This window comes from Rhinolophus sinicus, chromosome 3, assembly GCF_057876585.1.
Source record: "Rhinolophus sinicus isolate RSI-liver-muscle chromosome 3, RSI-T2T, whole genome shotgun sequence".
NCBI lineage: Eukaryota > Metazoa > Chordata > Mammalia > Chiroptera > Rhinolophidae > Rhinolophus > Rhinolophus sinicus.
This window is the reverse complement of record NC_142503.1, coordinates 199,430,140-199,456,298: the sequence shown is the minus strand read 5'-3', so window position 1 is coordinate 199,456,298 and position 26,159 is coordinate 199,430,140. Positions and strand designations below refer to the sequence as shown.

Genomic DNA, 26,159 nt, shown 5'->3' with positions numbered 1-26,159 from the left:
AGGCAGTCTCCAAGGTGTGCAGAGACCTGAGCTCTGTTCCCCTAGACGACTGCAACCGGATTTGTATTTAAATGTGAAGAGACACCCCACAACACCCCCAAACTTTCTGGTCCACAGCAAGTCCGAGTACTTGCCCTGTTCTCACCAAGTTCTTGGATTTCAAGCCACACACAGGCACGTCAGGCAGTGAGAAAGTGCGGCACACTCAGGGAGCCAGAGGAGGAAGGGCTCGGTGAAGTGCAGGGGGCCAGCAGGGCCTGTCCCGAGCACGAGCAGGCTGGGCAAGGTAGGCAGCGGCGCGGTGTTCGAGCCCAGGGCTGCCCCACTCCGGGAGGCCACCTGCCTTCGTGGCAGGACACACTTCTGCCTGAGTTTGGAAAACAACTCAATTTTTTAACATTTTTAAAGGACCTGGATTATTTCTGTGTGAACTCCCACGTCAATCCCACCCTCCACACAGGGCCCAGCCCAGGAAAACAAAAACAGTGAACAGTGTACCATTTCAAAAGTGTGAAGTGACTCATTTTAGAGAAAGCGCTGGCTGAAAAGCTCCACTGCAGTTTGAAGAGTGGTTGTGAGCAGAGACCACGGAGCCAGGATGCCTGGGTCTTGTCCCGGTTCTGCCATTCCTAGCCCTGTGAGCTTGGACAAGTGTTCCGCCTTCCCACAAAATGGGAAAATGGAGACACAGCAGCCTCCATTACCCGCAGTTTCGCTCTTCATAGCTTCGGTTATCCATGGTCAACCATGGTCCAAAAATATTAGCTGGAAAATTCCAGAAATAAATAATTCATAAGTTTTAAATTGCGTGCCGTTCCGAGGCATGAGGAACTCTCAGGCCACCCCGCTCCGCCCGCCTGGGACGGCTTCTCCCTCTGTGCAGCACTTCCCCTCTGGCCGTACAGCACAGAGGGATTTTGAGAGACCCCATTCACATAACTTTTATTACAGTACACTGTTATAACTGTTCTATTTTATTATCAGTTACTGTTGTTAATCTCTTACCGTGCCTAATTTAGAAATTAAACTTTGTCATAGTTGTGTATGTATAGGAAAAAGCATACTAGATAGAGGGTTCGGTACTATCTGTGGATTCAGGCAACTATTGGGGGTCCTGGAACGTACCTCCTGCAGAGAAGTGGGGGGGCAACTGCAATAAAATAGTTCTCCCATATACAGTGTTTAAGGATTAAGGAGTTAAAATATGTACAGTGATGAGAAGAGTGCCAGCACAAAGTGCTATGTATTAGTTATCATTACTAAGTAAATAACATCAATTTACATTTGTTAGATGCACTCAAACCAGGAGGCACAGGCGTTAGCATGAAAAAAAGCATCTGATTCCTCAGAGGCACTTAAAAAATACTTGTATTTGTCTATCTAGTTACCTGTCCAGAAATGTGTGTGCAAATACGTGCATAAATGGGGGTCTGAATGTGAGAAGGGGGTCAGGTCAAAGAGGTAAGAGGAAGCAGAGCCTACACGCCAGGCTCGCTCCTCACCGGAAATGACACCGTCCCCGGGACCAAGCAGTGCTCCATCTGGGGTCACCTGTCCACCGCACTTTCATAACACGGTTGGACCAAGGCAAAGCCAGCAAAATTACTCTTTCCAGCCACTTACGATTTTACTAAATCAACGTAGCATACATAATTTTTTAAAGTTGTAAAAATAATCTAAGTTCAGAGGCCAGAGCTGTCTAGTAGACCAGTTTTTACCTCAACGGAAGTATGAGTTCGTTTCTGAGACAGAACACTGAGTAGCACATATAACATGAAGGCTAGATGTGTGAAACTGCAGGGGTTGGACTAGGATCGCAAAGCCTTTCACCTCCCACTTCTCTGACATAGTATAAGTAAGTGAAATCAAATAGTCTGTGTTTCTATTTTTAAAAAGCTAGAAGGTTGCTGCGTAGTGGATGGGGTTAAGACTACGACGGGGGAAGCGGAAATACGGGTAGTACAACCATCTGTTCCACGACCACAGACAGCCCCACACTCACACGTACTCTCTGGGAACAAGGTTTATACCACAGGCAGTGTGGGGTGCTAGAAGGGTGCTGCTGCCCACCTGCTGCGTAGCCCTGGCCGCTGGCTTCATCCCAGAGCCTCCCCTCCCTCATCTATATGAAGTGGGAAACACCACCACCCACTTTGCAAAGTGTCTGTGAGGACGACAGTGTGTGGGAAAGCACCCCGTTTAGTGCCCAGCACAGTAGGTGTTGAATAAATGGTAGCTGTGGTGATGTACAAATTAATCAATGGCTAGTAATAGTCTACAAATGAAATAGCCACTCAGCTTGTACTGAGTGCTCGCTGTGAGGCGCCCTGGATGAGCCCCAAAAGGTAGTGGTTCTCAAACTCACCACATCAGAATCCCCAGCCGGCACACTGACCAGCTTGCATTTCCACAGGTTCTGAGCAGGGGCTGTGCTGCTGGTGGAGGGTCACACGTAAGAGAATCGCTGCTACAAGGAAGGAGAGAAGCAAGAGGGGCCAGTGTTTGCATATGTAAAAAGTAAATAGGCACGGGCAAGGACATGGGCGGCACGCGAGCAGAGTCAAGCAGACAGACAGGTGTGCACTTGGCCTGTGAAATGTCTGCGTGGGAGCACCTCATCACAGAACTGGGCACAGAGAAATTCTGGAGGCCATTGGTAGGCTAACTTGCTTACTAGGCTCAGCCTGGATTTGATGGTTTCAGGAAAGGCAGCCATTACAAAGCCTGGGAAAGTCAGCCCCAAGGTGAAAATGGCACTGCAAGCAGAAATGGGACAATAGGTAAGGTCAGGTAAGTGGCACGGAAAGGGGGACAAAAGAGCAAAAGCAGCGAAAGACCATCTTGATTCTGCTGCAGGTGACCCCAAATACCCTCTGTCACTATAGCCAAGACCTGCAAGATGATGGCCCCCAAAAGGAATCTACTAGGTACAAGAAACAGTCACCTGAGAATCAAGCCCCATTACACTCTCCTCTTTATTAATTGGCATTACCAGGCATTAATCAAGGAAGTCACTCAAATGAGAGAGGACAACCCCTTATTTCTTTAGTTTATATAATGTACTAAACATGCCCCTCAGGGTTAGTACATAATTTTAATTAGCTATCATTGCACCTTTCATTACTAATCTTACCAATATTGACCAAATGCAAGTTCTACAAAATTTGTTTCAAAACAATGCTCACCAGTACGTTGCATTTCAATCACTCTTTTTAGGTCAACATTGGTAAGATAAAGGTAACCATGACACACTGAAAAATACACCAGACATGGCCACTGGTTTCCACCACTCAGAGTTCAGCAGAAAACTGATGACAGATTATTTCCCATATAAGAAATAAGAGATCAAGATATCCTGATTACTTTGCTGCCCCCGAAAGGGGGTCTGAAACCCCATCTCATAACTTGTACCAGAATAAATCTCAGCAGCATCAAGGAGATAGCACACGTAAACCATGAAACCTCAGAAGAAACCACGAGGATTTTTAAAAAAAATAAAATTAGAAAGGTTAAGTATGATCCAAAACCCACAGCCATGAGAAAAAATTACTACTTTTTCTATAAAACAAAATACAATAAAATGTCTATGTAGAAAAACCACCATGAACAAACTCAGAACTCAACTGCCAAATGGAACCAAATGTCTGCAACTCAGATCACGGATCAAGGGCTAGTTCACATACAAGAGAGCTCCTGTAAGTCAACAGAAAAAGAAAATAGGACCAGAATCCCAGTAGAAAAATGGGTACAGGACATGAACGACCCACAGGAAAGAAAATACAAATGGCTCTTAAGTATATGGAATGATGCTGACTTAACTCATAGTACAAGAAACACGAAACTAGTGTTACACCATTTTTCATGTGTCAAATTGGCAAAGATCAAATAATAGCACGCTGTGCAGAAGCGGAGATTGGTACAACCTGTGAGGGCATTCTGACCGTGTCTGTCAAAATGACAAATACACATGTTCTTTAACCCAGCAATTCCACTCACACTAGCAACATGGCAACACGATATATGTACAAGATTATTTTTTACGGCTAAACACTGGACTGGAAACAACTTCAATGTCAATCAAAGGGGGAAACTACAGGACAATGTTTATTCCAATGTTTGTACAATGGAATATTGTCCAGCTATTACAAACTAAAGAAAAGCTGACAAAGAATAATCCTCAAAATGTATTTTAGGAAACAAAGCAAAAACAAAGTGCAAAACAGTGTGGATACTAAAATTTGCATTTTTTTAATGGAAGGAGGACTGCATCTGATTTTGTGTATAGGACCACAGGCTGTCTCTGGAAATACACACAAGAACTTCGCACTGGTTACTTTTGTGGGAAACAAGTGGCTAGGGGACAGCGTACCAGGCTTTTCATTGCCTGCCCTTTGAATTTTGAACCATGTGAATTTATTACCTACTTAAGAAATAAAATACGCCTGTGAGAAGTCCTAATACCTGTGTCCTAAATGAAGATTTTCTCACTAAGTTACTGGCGATAAAGCACTCACTCAGCATTTACTGAGTCCTACTATGTGCGCCCAGCACTGTCTCAGGCACTGGGTCTCAGCACCGCAGAGACATCTGTCCTCCCGGGGACGGCAGGAGGGAGACGGCCAGCCAGGAACCAAGGACTTTGGGAGAATCAGAGAGGTAAGGTCTATGCAGAAACATCAGTCAGGAAAAGGGAGTCGAGGGACTGACATGGACGGTGATGGGGGTGCCTTTCCAGGGAGGGGCGACAGAAAGCTTCTTCGGCAGGATAATTTGGGCAGGGATGTGAAGAAGGGAGGGGGGCAACTCAGGGAAAAGAGTCTAGGCAGAGGGAACAGCACCCACAATGGCTCTGAGGGTGGAATGTGCTCGAAGGCGTAAGAGGGAGTGTGGCAGCAAATCACTCCGGGCTTTGGGGACAGGCATGGCACCACATCATGGCAAGGAAATGCGATCTTATTCTAAGTGATAGTTTTAAGCAGTGGAGAAATGGGATCTGACCTATTTGTTTAAAAGATCACTGGCTGCCATCAGAAGATGTAAGAGGCGAGGGGCTGTAAGAGGCGGGGAGCCCATCTGGAGACCCCTGTATGATCCAAGCGAGAGCTGATGCTTCCTTAAACTGGGGAGGGGGCGATGGGAGGGATCAGGGTCTGGATCTATTTTAAGGCCAAGCCAACAGGCCTTACTGAAGGGTTGGGAGTAGACTGAGAACAAAAGAACTCACAGGTGACTCCAAGGTATTTAGCCCCAGCAACTTTCTACAATGATCTAATAGGTTCATTAAAAAAAAAAGAATCATCCCTTCATGTAAAGCTCAACTACTCTAAAATAGGTTATGAGCACCATCAACAAACGCAGTGCTTATCTAGGTGCTAAGTTAGGGAGCTGCGGAAGATTTTAAAGTTGACAAAGACCATGTACCTGGGTTCCTTCTCTAAATATTTAATGAGCATCTAAACAGCGCCCGGCACAATATTAGGTACTAGGGACTTAAACTGTGCTTAGAATATGTAACTGGCAATTGAAAAAGGATTGGCAGGAAAAACACCGAAGTACTAACAGCTGTGAGAGATGGGATTTTTCTTACTTTAACTTTCCACATTTACTACCATAATCATACCCTACTTTCAACGTTAAGGGGGGAAAATCTACCTTTTACCACCGCCAATGAAAGAAAAATTCCTACACAGCAAACTTATTAGTGATCTGAATGATTGGCACACTTTCCTTCTAAGAAAACCTTTTAAACTGACCAGATTTCTCAGCTCTCTTTCACGCCTCTCCCTGTTACCAGTGCTGAGGTAAAATGCACGTGTGGGAGAAGGGGGAAGAGAGGAATAACAGAAATGGGGTACACATTAACAGTTTGCTGTTCTTTAAAACATCATCTCAGGACAGAGATGAGAAGGATCAGATTGATTCTTTGAAATATTTAATCAAATACCAACTACATTCAAGACAATATGCTTAGCACAGCAATCCACCCACTGTCAACAAACAAATGACAAAGTCACTTATACATGTACCCGCTCATTTAAATCTTCAGAGCATGCCTATAAGGCACCCAAGGCGCTGAGCGAGCCCAGGGAGTTCAGCAACGGATCAGTCAGACGAATCAGCCCTCCTGAGCTGGCAATCTAGTTGAGGGGATGGGGAGAGAGGGGCATTAAATTTCAAATTAAAAGTATTTTATTATGATCGTGACCTGTGCTAGAGAGACAGCCTGGCAGGGAGTAACAGGAGACCTGACCTATTCTCGGGTCAGGATAAGAGGACTGGGCAAAAATGACACACGAGCTAAGCTTTGAAAGAGTAGGAATTAAACAGGTAAGGGATGGGGAGCGGAAGTACTTTCCCGGCAAAGGAAACCGCACCTAAGAGTCTGTGGCAAGAAGGGGAAGGCTTGTTGGAAGAATGGAAAGGAAGCCAGTGTGTGAGGAGAGCTGGGGAAGGAGGAGAGGAGGATGAGACGGTAACCAGGGGCCAGGCCTACACTCGCTTTGTCTTTAAAGCTAAAAGCAACAAGAACCACTGAAAGATGTTAAGCCTGGGCGTGACAATCAGGTTCCCATTTTTATAGCTCACTCTGGCTACTGTATAGAGAACAAATCAGAGGGCAGCAAGAGCAAAGCACACCAATCAGAGGGCTGCATGGTGTCCAGGTGAGATGAGTGAGGGAGCGAGAACAAAAGCAGACGTATTCAAGATCTGCTTTGGAGATAAAATCAACGGGAATTCCTGGTGGAGGGAAAGTCGGTGTGAGTGGGCGTCCGGGGGGAGGTAGAGGAGAAGAAAGTGGCACAAATAACGAAATAGAAAACATTTAAGAGGACCAAAAAAGACACACAGAAAACAAAACTACATAAATAAGTTGAAAATAAGGGAAAGACATTTCATTCAAATATATGATGATGGGAGGAGAACTGACTCTGGGTGGTGAACACACAAGGGGATTTATAGATGATGTAAGACAGAATTGTACACCTGAAATGTATGTAACTTTACTAACAATTGTCACCCCAATAAACTTTAATTAAAAAAAAAGACATTTCATGCAAACACTAACAAAAATAAACTAATTCTCCAGTCCTCAAAATAGAACTTATGACAAAAACAGAGATAGTGAAAAGTATAGTATACCAAAACAAAGAATAAGCTACAAAGATTAACAATTCTGAATTTAATATAAAGCAAAAGTGACAAAGAGAAATTGACAAGTCCAGAATCACGGTGACATGTTTAACACACCTCTTATTAACTGATAAATAAAGCTATCATAAAAATTATAAAGCTAAGGACAGCGTGAAAAGCATTAAAAACTTGACACACAGAGATATCACCCTGAGCCTAACAAACAGAGGATATACATTCTTTTAGAAATACAGAGCACATTTAAACCAGTCTCATCACATTTCAAATAACTGAAATAAAAAACAAAACATATTCTATGACCATGTAATGCAAATAAGTTAATCAAGAACAAAATTAAACACCATGAATAGAAACTACAAAATGCCTGCTTAGGAAAAAAAGAAAAAAATGCCTGTTTAGAAATTCAAGGGTTAAAGGGGGAATAAAAACGGAAATAAAAAAAATTTACATCTTAATGACAATGCTATTACCACACATCTAACTTATGGGAGAGTGTTAAAGCAATACTTCTATAGCCTGAGCACATCATTAAAAAGAAAGGCTGAAAACCTGTTTTCAATTCAGAAAGCTAGAAAAAGAACAGAGTAAACCTAAAGAAAACAGAAAGGAAATAAAGATAACAGTATTAACAAACAGAAACAGAAAACGACAAAACAGTAACTGGTTCCATGAAACAAAATTTTAATTGACACTCTTGCAAATCTGTTCAAGAAAAATTTAAAATATGAATGAGTGACGCTCCCGCTGGTGACTAAAATGGCAGAGCCCTGAGCGCCCCAAAGGTTCAGGCACAGGTCCCAGCTCTGCAGAGGAGGGCCACAGTCCCCACGCGGGACGCCCACGTCCAGGATCGCAGACCGATGGTCCAGAAAGCAAAAGGCAACAGAAGCGGGAAAAGGAACCGGCCAAAATCACCACCAGGAGAAGGAAGTGATGGAAGTTCTACTGCCCTAAGAAATGGATTCTTGCTTTCACCGAATGCCCTCTGGATTAATTTACTGCAATAAATACCTTTTCCTTTGGTCAGGAGAAAAGGCATAAAGAAACAATTTTAGGAAACAAAGGATACAGATATAGTCAAGACTTATGATGGGAGTGAGGAAAGGGAAGAGGGCTGAGTCCTAAGGGAATCCAGGGAAGGACTAGGTAGAGTAGAAGGAACTGGCGAGGGCGGAAGGCGTGAATGGCCAGGGAAAGTCAAGACTGAAGTGTCCCGCCCGCCCGACAGGAGTGTTGCAGCAGAGAAGGTGCGCAGCAGGGTCAGATGCTGCTGAGGCGAGGAGGCTGTGGGCCGCACGGGTCGGTGTGGTGCATCTGCAGCGTGAAGCTGAGCGCTCAGCATCCCAGAGAAACGACAGCCGTGGGGGACGAGGTCACATCGGAGCAGGACGACGACTGTTTCTATCTGAATTACAAGCAATTTTGGAGCTGAAGCCATTTCAGCTGAGGAGAAGACCCAGAGTGTCAGACTACAGGAGGCCACTGGGGGTGGACACGGAAACCAAGACGCCAAGGAGCCAAGGTGCTTGATGGGTCATGCCGTGGATATGAAGCCAGGTGAGATGACGGCAGAACTGCAGTGGAAAGCAAGGCTGGGAGGCAGGTAGGTACCAAAGTCTTCAATGAGCAGAGGTGGCCAGGAAGTCGTGAGAGAGAAAGAGCAAGGTGGCCTGAGTCTGAGGGCAGAGGTTCCAAAGGGATGCCAGGGAACGGCAAACGGCCCTGGGCCGCCGCTGGGCCGCACCGCACAGTGCGGCAGCGGGACTCCATGAAGCTTTCCCAGCTCTCAGTCCTCTGGGAAACACAAATCGCCACATCAGGGAAAGCCCTGAGCATAACACCCACCATTTTTTAATTAGCTGAGCTAATACTGCCCTCAGTCTCACTAGCTACATGTACACCTGTTCCCAAATCCAGAGGGAAAAAAAGGGCAATGTAAGTTGTGCAATTCCTCTAATTAAGCGGAAAGAATTAAGAAGGGATGGGAAAGGACAGTGTGAGCACTTTTTTCCAGGACACCAGGATAAGGACGATGTAGCTTCTAAACAAAGCGAGCTCCAGGCGATCCAGACACTGGACACAGCCCGCTCGTGGGGTAGCCCAGTACGCGAACTAGCAAAAGACCTGAAGCTGTGACTAACTTCTACAAGCCTCTCAACAAACGCAAAAGGCACTGGCAAGCCTGCCTCTGTGAGCGCTGCTAATTACCACTGACCACGTCTGGCTTACGACGGGGAACGTGAAAGACTCCTTTACTCAAGGAAGTCCTTAGAGGGCTATAATCTCAACAAATTCATTCCTGTAAAATGGAACGCTGTCTATTACCAGCGTGAGCCCCTCAGTGTAGTTCGCGTCTTGTTTGCCTACCCAGTAACTATCTATAGCTCTATTCTCTTGTCTGGTATCTATCTGCTCACAGGCAGCTCCAGAGTGGGCTCCAGAGCAATCATATAATGTAGATAATCCAACCCCCTTGTTAAAGGTGTGGGTTGGCCAAGACTCAGCCAACCAGTGCAAAATTCCTTGGCCTCAGGAACTGGCTGGTAATCCAATCTGGGATAATGACTCAAAGACAGAGATTTGCTGGGGGCATCCTTCTTCTTCTGAGAAAGTCACAAGAGCTGTTCATTCTCATCCTGGAGACTGGCTCTCATTCTGGCCCATTGGCACAGAAACGTGAAGCCTACAACCTCTACCACCATTTGCCACATGAGCCAGGCTGACACACAGTGGAAAGCAAAACCAAGAGAATCTCAGCAAAAGAGCTGGTACCCTAATCAAACCGTGCCTGAAACCCACATTACGCCTGGGATTTTCAATGACATAATCCAATGCATCCCCTTTAAAGTTTAAACCAGTTTAAACTGGGTTTCCTGTTACTTGCAAACCCACACATCCCTCCACTATAATATATTTAAGATATGCTGAACCTTAAGAACCACGAGTGAATCACCATCCACCATCTCCTTTTATAGCACATTCAAATGTGCATCTCTTCCTTCCAGAAAAGTCTTTGTTAAACCAAACTCTCAAATATTAAAATGTAAATCTCTTCCCTGTTATTTAAACCTTGGAGAATGGCAACTGGTTAACACCTAAATAAAACGGTGGCTCAAAATTATCTATAAAAGCTTATAAAAGAAAATTTACAGATTTATAAATTTCACTACAAAAATAAGAAAATTTTTCATGGCAAAAATGAACACACACACCCCTAAGCAAAGTTATAAGACAGATGACAAACTGGGAAGAAAAAAAATCTGTAATTCATATCACAAAGGATTAATCTCCTTAATACATAAAGAGCTCCTTCTTAAAAAAAAATCAAGCTATCCAATAATCCAATGGAAAAATGGACAAGGGATAAAAAACAGTTCACAGAAAAGGAACTACATTTCGCTCTTAATATGTAGAAGAATGCTCAACCTCTTTCGTTACAAGGGAAAAACAAACGAACAAAAATTACACTAATTTCTCCTCTATCAGATCCAGTGCAGAAGTCTGACACCACTGTTAGCGAGGCAGTGGTGAGACAGGCTGCTCTCATGTCAGTACGAACTAGTACAAGTCCTCCCTACGGAGGGTGATTTGATGCCATCTATCAAAAGTCCATACAAGCCAGCAGTACTCTCTGATCCAGCAGTACCTCCTCTGGAAATACATCCTACAGACAGACCTGTCTCTGTGCAAAACATATGCCTACCAAGTTATTTACTACAGCATTGTTTGTATTTTTTTTAAAAAGATGAACAACCAAGAGTCATCTGGTTAAGTAGTGATACAGCCACAGTGTGACTGTAAAGCAAGTATAAGAAAGCATGAAGCTCTCCATTTACTAATTAACACGGAAAGGACTCCAACAATGTCTCATTAAGCAGCAAGAAAAGTACCCAATGCCTTACACAGGACGCTCCCTCAACTCTTTCACGTCCCTGCTCAAATGGCATCTTACTCTTATCACAGCAGAAGCATGAGGCAAAACCAAATAAAATGATCACAGGAAGAGAAAGGGAACTGAAGGGGAGGACAGAAACGGAAGCTGGATCTCTGAGTAGCTTTATAGTTTGTGGCTGGAACCACATAAATGTTTTATACAATTAAACACAAAAGTAAATTAGTTCTTAACATATTTATTGGGATATAATCGATATACAAGGAACTGCACATATTATAGGTACACATTTGATGAGTTTGGACCTACGCATACACCGTGATACCATCACCACAAGCAGGTAACAGACAGATCCATCACCTCCCAAAGTTTCCTTGCGTGCCTTTGTTTTGGTTTTTTGTGGTAAGAACACGTAACACGAGATCTACTCTAAGAAATGTGGAAGTGCACAACACCAGATTGTTAACGAGAAGCACTATGTTTACAGCAGATCTTGAGAAATTATTCATCGGGCATAACTGAAACTTACACAAAATTAAATTTAAAAACAATCCCTCATGTTCTAAAACCAGATTATGATAATAGTTGTGCAAACTGGTAAATTTACTCAAAATCATAGAGTTGTACACTTACAATAGACGGTAGGAAGGTACAACCATTTGGCAGGAGTAAGTCTGCAGAGGCCGAGAGCATGTGAAGGAGTCAAGATCGGCGCTGTCCAACCTCAGCGAGCACAGGACCCGCCGGGGACCCTCTGAGAGTGCAGACCATGACTCCCTAAGCCTGGACTGGGGCCACTTCTGCACCTCCAACAAGCCCCCAGGTGAAGACGCTGAAGGTGCTGGTCTGTGGACCGCACTTGAGGAGCTTTGCTCTAAGGAGTGGCTGAGAGATGGGGCAGTAGTAGCTGCCCGAGCAAAGGACCCCTAGGGAGTGAGTGGGGACCAGACACGGTTACCCCAGCCTTTCTAAGATGAAGGAGAGAACAACGCCTGTGCTGTAGGATTAGACTCAGGCAGGGGCAGAACTGGAGTGAGTGCTTGGGTTGGGGGGCGACGTGAGTAACTACAGCTCTGACGACAGGCGTGACAGTGGCAGTGCGGCAGGCGCTAAACCCATTGAGAAAAGAAGGTATTGGGGGGGGGGGGCTGATACAATCTCATGACCTGAGTCCTGACAGAGCACAAGGCAGCAGGAGTCCCGAAGGAGGACGAGTAACACACTGAGGCAGTGCGCATCTCAGAAGCAGTAGCAAGTGAGAGAAAACACGAGACATTTCTCAGTCACGCTGAGTTCTGGAAGCGAGGCTACAGCCGAAGCTGGAATGATTTCCACCCAGGAAGGCCGTCCATCCTCGCAAGCTTTGCACGGGCTTCCACCCTCACAGCGCAGCTCACGACTCTCAGAAGGCGCCATCAAATGCCTCGTCCTTAGGCCTTGGGCTTCTGCTTCTCCTGGTTTAGAATTCTCGCCCCCTCCCGCCCACCCGCCCATCAGCACTCAGTTCAAATGTCACGGTGTTCAAGTCCCTCAAGTTCCCACTGCAACTGAGACACACCTGGCATTCTAATCATCTACTACCTGACCCAAAGGGAAGACGGCGCGCGACCCCTGGCTGAGCGGAGCTTGTGCTCCTCCCTCTCTAAGCCCAGCAACAGGCAGAAGAACGATCGGGAAGAAAAAGAAAAGCAGCACATGGCAAGGCCAACTCAGCATTCTAGAGACTCAACTGCTGGACGAAAACACCACAGGCGCTCAGAGCGCCCTTCCCGGAGCTCAGCGCAGCGCTTCACCACCGGGCAGGAGACACCAGCACCCCCCTTTCCACTCCGTCACACGCACGATACTCAAGAAAGTGAGCTGAGACTCATCAAAACCAGGCTGCTTGCACTTCCTGTGCCATGAACTCCTTCTCACAATAATGTTTTCAAATACAAAAGATTACAAAGGAGATCAATTGTATTAAAATCAGTTATACCATTTAAACAAATTTAGGATTTTTAAAAGTTTCTTTATTTCACATAAAGAGTAACAAGCACTAGTAGCAGACCCACACTACTGTAATTTCAAAGCAGTGATGAGTATAAATGATATCTGATATATCTGCAACAACCATAATGTGATATGCAAACATCTGTGATTTTTATTGGTGATAAAAGTCACAGGTCTGTTACTACTGTGATTTGTTGCCTATACTCACAATTGAAGGACATGTTAAAATTCAGTTAGAGGTTGTAAAAATAAAGAGGTAAAACATTCTTTCCCATCTAGGCTGGTGCAGCCCTCAGATTCTGTTCAGAGTAAGAGAAGAGGATGACTACGGACGAGTTCCGCTGCAGCAGGAAGAAAAGCCAAGCACAACAGTGAACGGGTTGTGCGCCAACCAGAGGAAAAACAGCCCCAGGTCACAGGAGACGTCTAGAGCATGGTTACTTCAGAATATGTTAAAATATTCCCGTTCTTACTTTTAAAATAGAAAAACCTTATAAATTCCTTCCTCATGAACAATTACTGCTTCTTTCCTATAAAATGTATAGTTTCAAGCCCATCTTCCTACTGCTACAAAACAAGATAAGGTGTGGCACAGATCGATTTGGCTTGTTTTTAGTACAATAAACCCTACTTTTTAAAAATCCATGTTACAAAATAGATTTGATAATGCAAAACATTACTCAATTTACAAATTACCAATTGGTAGAGAAGCTGTGAAGTTGAGAAAATGCTTTTGCCAAAAGAGCAATTGCCAACTGAAGTTCAATCAGAAATCAAGATAAAGCATTTCTGAAATTAGAAACATAAGGCTACAAGTTTTAAAATGTACGGAAATGTGTTCTGGACACAGCATTTTGAGGCAAAGCAGCTAGTTGAAATCCACCCCAGTGTTCTTCCCCTGCTAGCAGACAACCACTTCACCTTTACTCCTTAATCCCCCGTTTCTGGTACCACTTATGCACAAGCACAGCACATGCCTTCGACTTCGTATTACAATTATCAGCACAGAAGCTCCTCACCGACTGGAAACATCAGTGCCCTCTCACGTCATCCACCACAGACAGCAGTACTCTGTACGCAACACTTCTGCAGTATGCACTTCATGAATGAGGATTATGTTCTTAAGGCAAGATCTATGAGGTGAATGTTTAAACTTAAAAAATTACTACAGTAAAAGACACATTGCCATTAATCCCCCTCACTTCGAACACACTTACCCCATCATTTTTGCCACTTTCTGAAGCAGTTCTGGAAGTCCTCTTTCATGAGTGTCCTTAGTTGTGCTGGCGTGGCTGCCTTCATGTCCTGAATCAATTCAAAACGTTTACCTTTCATGGTCATTTTGACTTTGGGGAAGAGCCAGAAGCGACAAGGTGCCAGATCAAGTGAATAAGGTGGATGAGGACACACTGTAATGTGTTTATTTGACAGAAATTGCCGTGTATTAGAAGCGAAGTGTGACACAAAGCCTTTCTGTTGTGATCACGAAATACGGTGAATGCTGCTGCCCAGTGCCATCCAACAGAAAGGCAGGAATCTTGAATATAAGAAGCAGCACGAGAACCTTAGTGATAATGTGTGACAAGTTTCAACTTGTTCGGTGCAGTCAGTCAGGTGTGAGCTACGATTGAGAGGAGGTGTGTTTTAAAGTGCCAGAAATCATCCTCCATCGTGACAACGCTCCGTGTCACACATGGCTTCTGGTACACGGCAATTTCTGTCAAATAAAAACATTACAGTGTGTCCTCATCCACCTGATTCACCGGATCTGGCACCGTGTGACTTCTGGCTCTTCCCCAAAATCAAAATGATTCAAGACATTGAGGCAGCCATGACAGCGCAACTAAAGACACTCATGAAAGAGGACTTGCAGAACTGCTTCAGAAAGTAGCAAGAACGAGGGGATGTGTGTTTGAAGTGGAGGGAGAGTATTTTGAGGGGGATTAATGGCAATGTGTCTTTTACTGTAATAAATTTGTTTTTATTTAAACATTCACCATATTGTTCGATCATATCTTGTACCTTGTACTCTATTAGGAAAAATAGATGCCAAATGTTTAGAGGATAAGGTAACTTGTCACTGATATTCTCAGACAACTTAAAATGTCCTGAAAACTAAGCCTGAGTATGCCTGTCAATTAAAGTTATTTCTATTTTTCGATGTCTACTCCTAAATAACCAAGTAAGGCCACATTTTATATTTCTACACAAACTAACCTCTTTGATATATAAATAAAATTGTTCTCTAAGACATCAAATACCAGACTACAAAAACCTTCACATTTATTTTTAAAACTAGGTTGTTTAGGCATACAGCCAAACCAGTCAGTAACAAAATCCACTAACTATATTTTGATTCTTGCTCAGATTTTCTACCAGAGCATAACAAATACTTAAATAAATTAAGTCACTCTAGATGAACTCAATAAAAATAAATATAGGTGACAAGTTTCTGAAGGGCAGAGACTGTCTACACCCAGCATCTAGAACAGTACTGCCTATCTGGTAGGCGTGCCCCATAAATATTTGTTGAAAGAATGACATTCATGGCTAGCTCGTGGATTTCACTGACATGTTCTGGGAGATTCTGGCCATTGCTGATATCCACCCAGGGAGTCTTTCAAAATCTCATCACCACCCTCTGCTTCAAGGTCAACAGAACCAAAGTATCAGATGAAAGTTTCTCAAGCCTACTGTAAGTGGTAAGTTAAGATGCTTTCCCTCGGTTATAAGATTCTATAGTCAAATAACTATATCTTTATTAATATTTCAGAAGTGATTAAGTAGCCCTTAATGGAAAAATACAGATTTCCACTCAATTCCACGTGCCCTACTAAATTAAGTACAAAATAACTCAAAGTAAATTTGATATAAAAAGTTCTAGACTTCTAAGCTTCTTTCTAAACTTTAAATGGGGAGCAGAGAGGTGTGAAAATTACAAATGGGGAGAAGGGTGTGAACATGACCTTCTCTGGAGCAATCCAGTATCTAAAACTTGTCTGTGGAAAAAAACCTTTAAAAGGCATCTAGTTCGCCCTCCTACACAAAGCATGAATTCCTCAGTTGCCAACAGGTGGTCCTGCTGTCCTGCCAAAGACACAGAATATTTTCCAGACAGAATACTCATTCTCTCCCAGGCCAACCCATTACCCTCCTGGATAACTCTGGCTCTAAAAATATTTTAGCTAGTATTAGCCGACTCTTCTTCTGGCCCCAGCTTCATCTCAGCATGGTGAGTACAAAGCTTTTTCTAGCATAAAGACCTAGAATCACAATGTGTTCAACTTGCTTTCACAAACACTCCACTCTCCCCAATTCCCAATCAAGAAGAAGGCAATGAGTCCAAGACATGAAGACATCTTCCCAACAGAAAGATGACTTTATTTTTATTTAAAAATTATTGAGCACAGAATCACACAACCTTAAGAGTTGAAAAGGCCTTGGAAAGCCATCTAATTCTACTTCTCACCTATTGTAGGAATTGCTTCAATAACATCTCTGGGCAGTACATTTGCAGCCAGGAATCTTAAGATTGGGGGAGGGAGTAAGGCTCTTTGACTTGAATATCAAGTAATTCTGAGTAGACATAGTTTTAAAAAGTTGTTAGTTGGTACGCAGCTATGGTAGGTAGCACAATTGGACAGAAGTAGATCAAAAGTGATCTGCTCTTGTCTCTTGCTACATAATTTCCCAGTTGCAAGAAAGCTAAATTTGTAACCTACTAACAATAATTTTAAATGTCTTTAAAAAGATGTGAGCTACTAAAAATACCTGTTACTTTGGGGCCCAAATTGAATATGTTTTTCAGCTTCTAAAGATCTTTTTAAAGTATGACACAGATGGACGTTTATTCAGTCATTTACTCAACAAATAAATAGTAGGGGCCTACTCTGTGCTGGTCACTGCTGGGTAGGAAGACAGAGAAAGCAGAAAAGACGTGGTCCCTATTCTCCTATTCTAAGGGAGCTTCGTTTATAGAAGAGATGGTCACCCAGAGAATCACAAAGTTTAAAAAGTGCTAGAAAGGCAACGTACAGGATGCTGGGAATTCAAAGAAGGATTTGCTGAGGAAGTGACGTTTCGGCTGAGATCTGAATGGTGGCCAGTCACATTTATGTTAAAACAGGTCTCCACAAAATGAAAGGTAAGTCCAATTATCCCAGCTACCTTTGGCATCTTTATCCTAAAACAACCTTTTTAAAAAAAGGAAAGCAAAGTATGCTCTAAAGAGGCTTGAAAGTTAGCAGCTGAATGTCCTTTGGGGAGCGGCAGGGTCTTACTCATCTCTGGAAACCCCATATCACCTTGCCTAGTATAATTATCATACGTCACTCAAATCTTTGTTGAAATGATTAGTACCAATGTGCTAATGATTAAAGCAATGTTCACATTATCTTCAGTTGAGCAAAATAAATTCATAAAATTATATCGCCTCACACAAGAAACTCCATTCCAAACTTTGATTGTGAGTGCCACCAAGATTCAATGAGATAATATAGGCAGAATGCGGGGGTAAATTCTGAAATGCTTGGAGTATATGGCATCTGTGTAACCAAAAAACTTGATCAGTCTCTTCTTATTAAGACAGGTCTTTGGATTCAGGTGTGCTTCATTTTTCTGTGAGAAACCGCTATAACACAGGTTTGCACATGCTCTCTCACTTTGGTTTTCTCTGAGGGGGTGAGACTGCATAAGCTCTGAGGTCCCTTTGGGCTCCAGAAAGTGACCTGTACATGTCTTAACAGGGCCAAGCTTACTCTCCTGGACTCAGATGTTAGACCACCTCCCCATCTACTCCCCTCCCCCATGATTCCACACTTCCTCGCAGGAATGGCAGCACAGAGTCCGTGATTTCAGTTTTTTCAGAGGCTATTCTCACTCATTTTACATGCAGGTTTAAGTTGAATATACTCATCCAAATTTGGTCTTCTGAATGATCTGAAAAACTGTTGTAAAACTTTACATGCCCTGAAGAAAAACGGGAAAAAAATAGTCAAAATGACCAACTGTCAAAAACTGATGTATAATGCCTAACTCCAAAAAGTCAGTTTGGGTTACTGATTAAGGAAAATTATGTGCTCTGTTTTAAAATCAGAAAACAGAGTTCCAAAAACAATCATCTATACTCAAAAATAATAAACCAATTCATTCATGGGGAAAAAATGTTTTAATTACAGTGGCTAGAAGAGAGTTGAAACATTCACCATGTGTATCTACAAGATACAAATGTATTTACAAGATACTACCACGTGAAAATGAAATTTCACCAAAAAATTAAAGTGCTCAAATAAATTACACAACTAAACACAAATTTGATGTTTAAGATTTTTGTCTTGTTCAAAATCATTTTTTGGTGGTGTTGAAAGGCTCCCCTAAGTTTTACCCTTCACTGATAGCATCCCACTAAAGGAGAACACTGTTGTGATACTTTCAGGCAAGGGGCCTGTTTTTATGATGCAAACCAGGGCTGCCAGATCCAGTTAAGGTTTGCTACTGGCATGCTCCAGAAATAATATACTTTCAAAGAAAACTATTCTAAAAAATGGTGATGCCTACACTAGTAATTACTAGTAAATTTAGTTTTTAAGCACTTTTTGTATCTTTATATAAATGAAATTTAATAACTTAAAATTCTAAACTTATTTCCAGAGAAAAAGCTGATCCTTTCAGTCCTAGTACCAATATCAAGATAGAAGCTTCCTGTTTGACAGTTACTCTTAATGCTTATTTTAACTATATCTTACATCTACTGTTTCAGGGCTTTAAAGTTCATTAGTCTTTATATTATAAATTACAGCGTGTGTACTGCAGCATTTCTCCTTTTAAAGAGGTCCAGAAAGAAGTTAAATAACTTGTCCAAGGTCACCCAGCAAGTCAGTGACAAAGTTGGGAGTAGGACTAAAACTTCAGCTCCTAGACTAATGACTTCACTTTCCTAGTTCCAAAAGAGAAAAAGTAAAGCCAAGCGGTGTGCTTTCAGTAACTTATAACAGCATACTTCAAAGACAGTGAGTGGTACACTTATCACAAACACTAACAAAAAAGATTCACCTTGAACAAATGAGACAACTTGCTACCACTGTCATTTAAATAGCACTGTCATTCCCTAGTTTTTTTAACCAAGCAAAAACAAACTGTTCTGGCTATTAAAACTTAAGAGAATGTTCACTCTTCAGTATATACAATTTATTTTTACACTAACTGAACATTTCTAAATCTGTTACCACCTTTTCCCATGTCTAGGTGCTGTGGAGTACATTCATTTCCTCACTCTTCCAAGAGTCAAGTCAAAGAACGCATATCTCAAAAGCAGTTCTCAATGAGAACAAAGTTATGTTGCCAATGAAAGAAAAATTCTAATAAGTTGCTTCTTTTAAAGAGATTATTTTTAAAGGATGATTACATGCTTCACAGAATCACTGTTAAGTCGCCTGCCAAGAATGGTTCTTGTAAAGTAGCTTTTAAGGCATAGGCCTCCCTGTTTGGGACATAGTCTGACTTGTTGGACAAGACTGATCTGGGCACGCTCACACCGAACCCTTATGAACCACCTTAGTTCATTGACAGCATCATTTCGACCTCACAACTGTAGTAATCAGCCCTCCCATACCAGAAGGGACAAGATGACCCTCTTTAACAACCTCTCAGAAGAAGGTTCCCTCGGCAGAGACAGTGACAGCAGTCCTCCCTCGGGTGTTTTTGTAAATAGAGTGTCAACACCAGGAGAGGCTCCTAGGAAGTGTCAGTGCGGCAGCAGGTGGAGTAGCCCTTCGTGCCGAGCAGGTCCTTTCTGACCTAGTCTCAAGCCGTCCGCTTCCCAGCCCGGGTTCCGCCTTACAGACCTTCCCAAGCCGCCCGTTCTCTAACCCAGAGCGAGACTCCCAACCCTCCCGGGAGGCGAGGCAACCTAAGTAGACTAGACGGCCACCCCACCTCTTCCGGGGACTCGCAGGCCCGCTCCCTGGCCGTGTCAGAGCCTGACGGACCCCGCCAGAGGAGAGGCAGACGGCCCCTCCCGGGGCCTCCCAGACCGAACCCCGCACCCCACGGTCTCTTTCCACCGCCCCCATACCTTCGAAACGCCACCGCCACCAGCCGGCTCACTCCCGAATCCCCCTTCCTCAGGGGCACCCCAGTGGAGTTACCGGCCCACTCAAAAGTAAGAGCGACGGCCACCCCTATCGGTCACCCAGGCCCCCGCTGTCACCGCCCTGCTCCCGGCCTCTGCCCACGCCGCTGGGTGGCCCCGGTGACGCCCGGGTCGGTACCTTGCGGACCCCCTTGTAGATATAGAAGTAGAGCTCCCGGCCCACATTGAAGCAGAGGCGGTCGCCGTTGCCAGACTGGTCGTTGAGGTTTACGAAGGAGACGCGGACAGGGTTGGATCCCTGCGAGTTGAAGGGTACCCGGTTGGGCCGGCTGTACTCCGAGTGCGGCAGCAGCTTGTACAGACCTTCCCGGGTGGTGAATTGGGTCTTAATCTCGTTCATCTCCTTCCCTCCTCCCTCCGTCGCCATCTTGGAAAGCAGCGTTCATCCTGCCCCAAGTGCCCGGATCACGCCCACCGCGCAGGCGCCTTCCTCTCCCTCCGGCTCTTCCTCCTGGCCCCTCCCACCCGCGAGCCGGCCCAGCGGAGGCTGGCCGAGGGGAAGGGGCGGGCTTGTTTACGGCCTGACTGCGCAGGCGTGCTCACCTGGCGCGCTCCTCGCTGCGGGGCGTCCGCAGGCTCCTCCTCTGGGCGCGGCCTGGGGCGGCCCCGCCGCGGCGCAGGTGAGGCCCGGCTCCGCCCGGGGGCGGGCTAGTCGTGGAGCTGTCTCCGCCGCCCGGCAGGGGCCGAGACGGTAGGTAGCAGCCGCGGTCGGGAACGCTGAGGTGAGCTCGGAGTGGCCTCCTCAGCTGCCTGCGGCCCTGCCCTGAGGGGCCCCGGCACCCAGAAGAGCAAAGGAGGAGAGCCGCCTCGGCAGCTGCCCCCTCCGGAGTCAGCACGTGGGGTACCGTGAGCGGAGGGCGGAGCCCCGGTGTTCTCCCTTTGGGAGGGTGCAGGAGCATCCGGAGGCCGCGAGGGCCGGTTCCCCGTCTCCCCCTCTCCCCCCGCCGGGGCCTCCCTTGGGACACCCCGCACAATCTTCTGGATCCCCTCTGCACCTCCCTAAGTCAGTCTCCGAAAAGGTACCGGAAGACCTTAGTTTTCCGCTTCACCATTTGTTTTAGGCGGGGTGGAGAGAGAGGAATATAGTATATACACACACAGAGAATGTGTTTGCAGTTAAATATCTGAATACCTATTACGGTGAGCATTGGCTGATTTTAAGGAAAGCGGGTTGTAAGCACTTGTTTCTTAAGTCTGTCTTCAACCAGGTGTTTAGAGAAAAGGGGTTGGGGAGGAGAATGGCTTTGGGAACCCGAGCAGGAATTCTAAGCAGGATTCACTTCTTTTGCTCAATCTTTTATTAAGAGCCCTTAATAAAATTAGAGATCATCGATTAAAAAACAAAAACTCAAGTGGAATCTGCGAAATTGTTTACTGGGCATAGTTGTATGCGTATACTGCACTGTGTCTAGCTATGTAAGGACAGGTGCATGTGTTGAAGATTAAACAACTATCATTTTATACCTGGTTTTCTTGGCATGTTGCACTAGAATGAGGAAGGTTCTAATGTGACAGAAACATTCTGATAGAATTTGGGGCGGAGATTCCAACATTTGTTACACCAAAAATGAACTATTTCTTTAAGTTCAAATCATAGCTGGAGCGTCACATAGACTGGAGCAGGTAAGTTCTAAAGGAAGAAGCATCCAGATCATAAACATCTTATGTATTACAAAGCAGGTAGATGCCAGTGGAAACTCTACCAGTGATGTAATAATGCACTTGACACTAACATCCTGTATCTTTTGTGCACGTTGGCAAAAAAGCGAGAGTCAAATCCCACTTAATGGATCCCTAAATATTTAAATTTTGTATTGTTTTGATGCTATCTGCATTTACCTAAAAGTCAAATAGATAATCAGAAGTCTTTAAATACCTGGATGTCTTCTGTGGTCACCATGGATTTATCCCAATTTTCTATAGTGATATTACATTGAAAATACCTATTTATGATGATCACCTTATAGGATAGTGACATCCTGACTCATCTAAAAATAATTCAGCTGCGTTCCCTAGTTATCAAGGAGGAAAAAAGCATAATAAAACTTTTTGGAGGAAAAAATAGCAAGCAAAAATTAAAACAAAAAATTTTATTAGCCCTCAACCACAATTTTCAATCACCCATAATACCTGTATACCTCAAGCATCCTATTTAAGTTGTATTCTATATAAATTCAACATATTTTATTGTGATTACAATAATAGGCTGTTCACTTTGTCCCATCCAAAGCCTTTGACTAATCTGTATTCTTAATACTTTTTCTCTTGTAATTTTTTTTCCACCACACTCAAAGATTTAGTAAATAACACCTGAATTTATATAACTGGGCCCGATCTGAAGTTCATTTCTGATTTTCAGTTTCAAACCAGGCATTTCTAATTGGATTTGTGCCTCAAATTCGTTATTCTCTAAACCTTATCAGTTCACTTTCTTTTTCTTCAGACTTGAATCATAAAATGGCTTTATGAATGATTTCCTTAATTTCACTTTTTCTCTCAACTTTGCTCCTATAAACAACTTACAAATTAATTTTCTTGAAACAGTATTTTAGACGTATAGTCTCTTGCCCAAACACTTTCAGTGATTTGCAAAGTTCATATACGTATTTAAGTTATACACAAAGCAATTCTTAGCCTGTTAAGTATTGCATAAATCCCTCATTCCAGTCAAACTGTTCTGCTGTCACCCTTAGCTCTTTCTTTTGCTTGAAAAGAACCTTCTTTCCTTTATTTTCTCCTTCATAGCCTGTTCTTCAAGAATTAGTTTAAGTTCCATCTTCACCAAGCCTTTCCCAAGCCCTGGGTGATAAAACCATGTTTAAATTCAAGGATTCTCAATTCCCAGTTCATGGCTGGCTTCAGGGCGGGTTTGAACTCCTTGTAATTATATTCAAAATTGTGTGTACATGTTCATTGGATCATGGGAGTCTATAGCTTTCATCAGATTTTCAAAGAGGTGTGACTACCTTCCTGCCAAATTTAAAAATTACCTCTCTGAACTTCTGTGACACTCCTCCGAGCTTTCATTTTCCTATGTAATATCCTAAAACATTACCATCTTTTGGTGTTTATCAGCATATGCTAATTGTCTTGTATTGATATTCATCTTTTCGTATGTATATGCTGCCTTTCTACCGGAGTACATGCACACTCAAGGATGTGAGGGAACGCGTTAAAATTATTTGTATCCTCAAATATTTACTTGAGTGTCCCCATGTGCCACACTAATTCTAGCCTGGTGGATGCATCAACAAACAAAAATCCCTCAATCATGGAGTCTATATTGCAAGAAGACAGAGGATAAACAATAAACAAATAAACCGACTAGCGATTGTGCTAGGAAAAGTAGAGTAAGGTAAGAGGGTTGCTTGGGAGTGTGTTGAGTGGTTTGCCGTTTACAATATGGTAGTCAAGATAAGTCTCATTGAGAAGGTGGCATTTCAGCAAAGACTTGAAAGAGGTGAGGGAGTGGGCCGTGGGCAGATTTGGGAAATAGCCGACCAAGCAGAGGAAAAGCCATGGCAGAGACCCCAGGGCAGGAGTGTGCCTACCTAGCATGTTAAAGGAACAGCAAGTCTGTCAGGTTGCTGGAGCAGAGTGAGCAGGAAAGTCATTGCAGGGTTTAAGAATCCATTTGTTGGCTGGTTTGAGAGGAGACTAAGGGAAGCAAAAGTGGAAGGGAAGGCACATTGGAGGCTGACTGCAGCAATCCAGGCCAAAGGCAGTGGAAGCTTGAACTAGGGCTGGTAGCAGTTGAGATTGAGAGACGTTAGAGAGTCCTAGGTATATTCTGAAGGTAAAGCCAGTAGGATTTCCCAGCAGGTTAGAAAGGGCTGGTGGGAGAAATGGAGGAGTCAAAAATGAATCCAAAGTGGGCATAAGTGACTGGAGGATGGGAGTGCCATTCCATTAACTGAATGAAAAGAGTGGAGCAGAGCAGGATTTGAAAGGAAGACCAGGAGTTCAGTTTTGAACATGATGGGTGTGAGATGTCTATTGGGCAGTTAGAGGAAATGTCCAGGAGGCAGTTGAATAATCAAGTGTGGAGAAAATAATCAAGTCTGAGCTGCCCACGTGTGTCTGGCAGGCATTAGCTGATAGATGGTGTTTAAAGCCTGGATACCATTCCCGAGGAAGTGAGTATGAACAGTGACACAATCCAGGAGATTGCGGACAAGAGCATACCAATATTTTGCAACTTAACACATAAAGAGTATTTACTTTAGGTCAAACGTGTCATTATTTTTCAGGTTCAGAGATTAACCCAGTAAGATGATGAAAAGTATGTTTGTTTTTTAAACTTTGAGGAGTTTGCCACAGTGACCTGCTAAAGAGAAATAGGCATAGAAGGGTATCTTTAGGCTATTGGAAATGTTTACTGACTCACTGTGTGAAGTAACCAATCTCTCAGATTTATCTGACTGCATGAGCTTGTTCTATCATTATGTTAGGATTCGGTACTTCCTTATAAAACCACATGGAACTTGAAAGCAAGCTTGGGAAACATCCCGCACAGTGTCCTAAACACAGCACTCCTTTTTGCCTCAAATTTGCAGAATGGCAAAGATGACGTACCATCAGAATTGCTCACTTACACGCTTTTAGATATGAATTGATCATGTACAACGCATCTTATTCCTTCTTAAATAATCATTAAGTGAATGCAGTACTTAATATTTCACACATATCGTGAACTATAAGTGCTTCTTAAAGATCTCTGAAGAGCTTCAAACCTGGCGCATTTTTTAGATCCTACTACGTGGGCCTCATGCTAAGTGCTTACACGTGCTCCTTTCCATGTACAAACTTAGAAGGTAGGAACCATTATTCTCTTTTTACAAATGAAAAAAACTAAGTGTCAGAGTAATGAAATGACTTGTCTAAGTTACTACCCAAGAGCTAGATAGTAGCAGAAACAAAATTTAAATTCAGGTTTCAAAAGGGAAACATCTTGTAGTAAAATTTTAAAAAATATTTTTAGACTACGTTACCAAAAGGGGAAGAATGGAAATTCTAGTGAAGAAAGTGTATGTTTTTAAATTCAATTGTTTTTTTAAAACTCAAATCTAGAAGAGACCCACAAAATGGGAGAAAATATATGCAAATCATATATCTGATAAGGTACTTTATGTAGAAGATACAAAGAACTCCTACAACTCAAATAACCTAATTTTAAAATGAGCAAAGGATGTAAATAGACATTTGTCCAAAGAAGATACACAAATGGCCAATAAGCACATGAAAAGATGCTCAACGTAAATCTGATCAGAAAAATGCAAAGCAAAACCACAGTGAGATGCCACTTCATACTCACTAGGCTAAGTGGGGAGGATGTGGAGAAATTCAAACCCTCGTCTACTGCTCGTAGGAATGTTAAACAGTGCAGCTGCTTTGGAAAATAGCCTGGCATTCCTCAAATGTTTCAACAGTTACCATATGACCCAGCAATTCCACTCCCAGGTGTACACCCAAGAGCAGTGAAAGTATGTCCACACAAAAGCTTATACATGAATGTTCACAGCAGCGTTAGTCCCAATGGCCAAAAAATAGAAAACACCCAAATGTCCATCACCTGATGAATGGATGAACAGATGCGGACTATCCACACAATGGAACATTATTCATCATGAAAGTGAAATACTGACACAGGCTACATACAACATGGATAAACCTTGAAAATACTATGCCAAATGAAAGGAGGCAAACACAAGGCCACATGTATGATCCATTTCTATGAAATGTCAAGAACAGGCAAATCTGTAGAGATAGAACATAGGCTAGGGGGTACCTAGAGATGGGGGGCAGGGAGGGAGGGAGAGTGACTGCTAAGGGTAAAGGGTTTCTTTTGCAGGTGACGAAAATGTTCTAATACTGATTGTGTGGATATTTGCACAATTCTAAATATACTGAATTATACAATTTAAATGGGCGAATTGTATGTGCTGTTCAATCAGAACTAGAGCAAATTCTTCA

The 26,159-nt window shown here is 43.3% G+C and overlaps 1 protein-coding gene and 1 long non-coding RNA gene across 9 annotated transcripts in view; one reads left to right on the top strand and one right to left on the bottom strand.

The window, feature by feature from the left end:
- The window catches only part of WDR20 (WD repeat domain 20), a 55,983-nt gene extending 35,373 nt beyond the window's left edge, over nucleotides 1-20,610 (bottom strand). For 2 of the 8 annotated variants that reach the window (XM_019747230.3, XM_019747225.3), the window contains exon 1: nucleotides 20,305-20,607. In XM_019747230.3, the coding sequence (XP_019602789.1) occupies nucleotides 20,305-20,553 (249 nt within the window). In that variant the 5' untranslated portion in view covers nucleotides 20,554-20,607. Of the gene's footprint in view, nucleotides 1-20,304 lie in introns of all 8 variants that reach the window. The other 6 variants (XM_019747229.3, XM_019747231.3, XM_019747223.3 and 3 more) reach the window with 6 other exon arrangements.
- Nucleotides 20,611-20,717: 107 nt separating this feature from the next.
- Nucleotides 20,718-26,159, top strand: part of LOC109455555 (uncharacterized) — a 34,691-nt gene continuing 29,249 nt past the window's right edge. The window contains exon 1 of the long non-coding RNA XR_012494504.2: nucleotides 20,718-20,877. This is a non-coding gene — a long non-coding RNA (uncharacterized LOC109455555). The remainder of the gene's footprint in view (nucleotides 20,878-26,159) is intronic.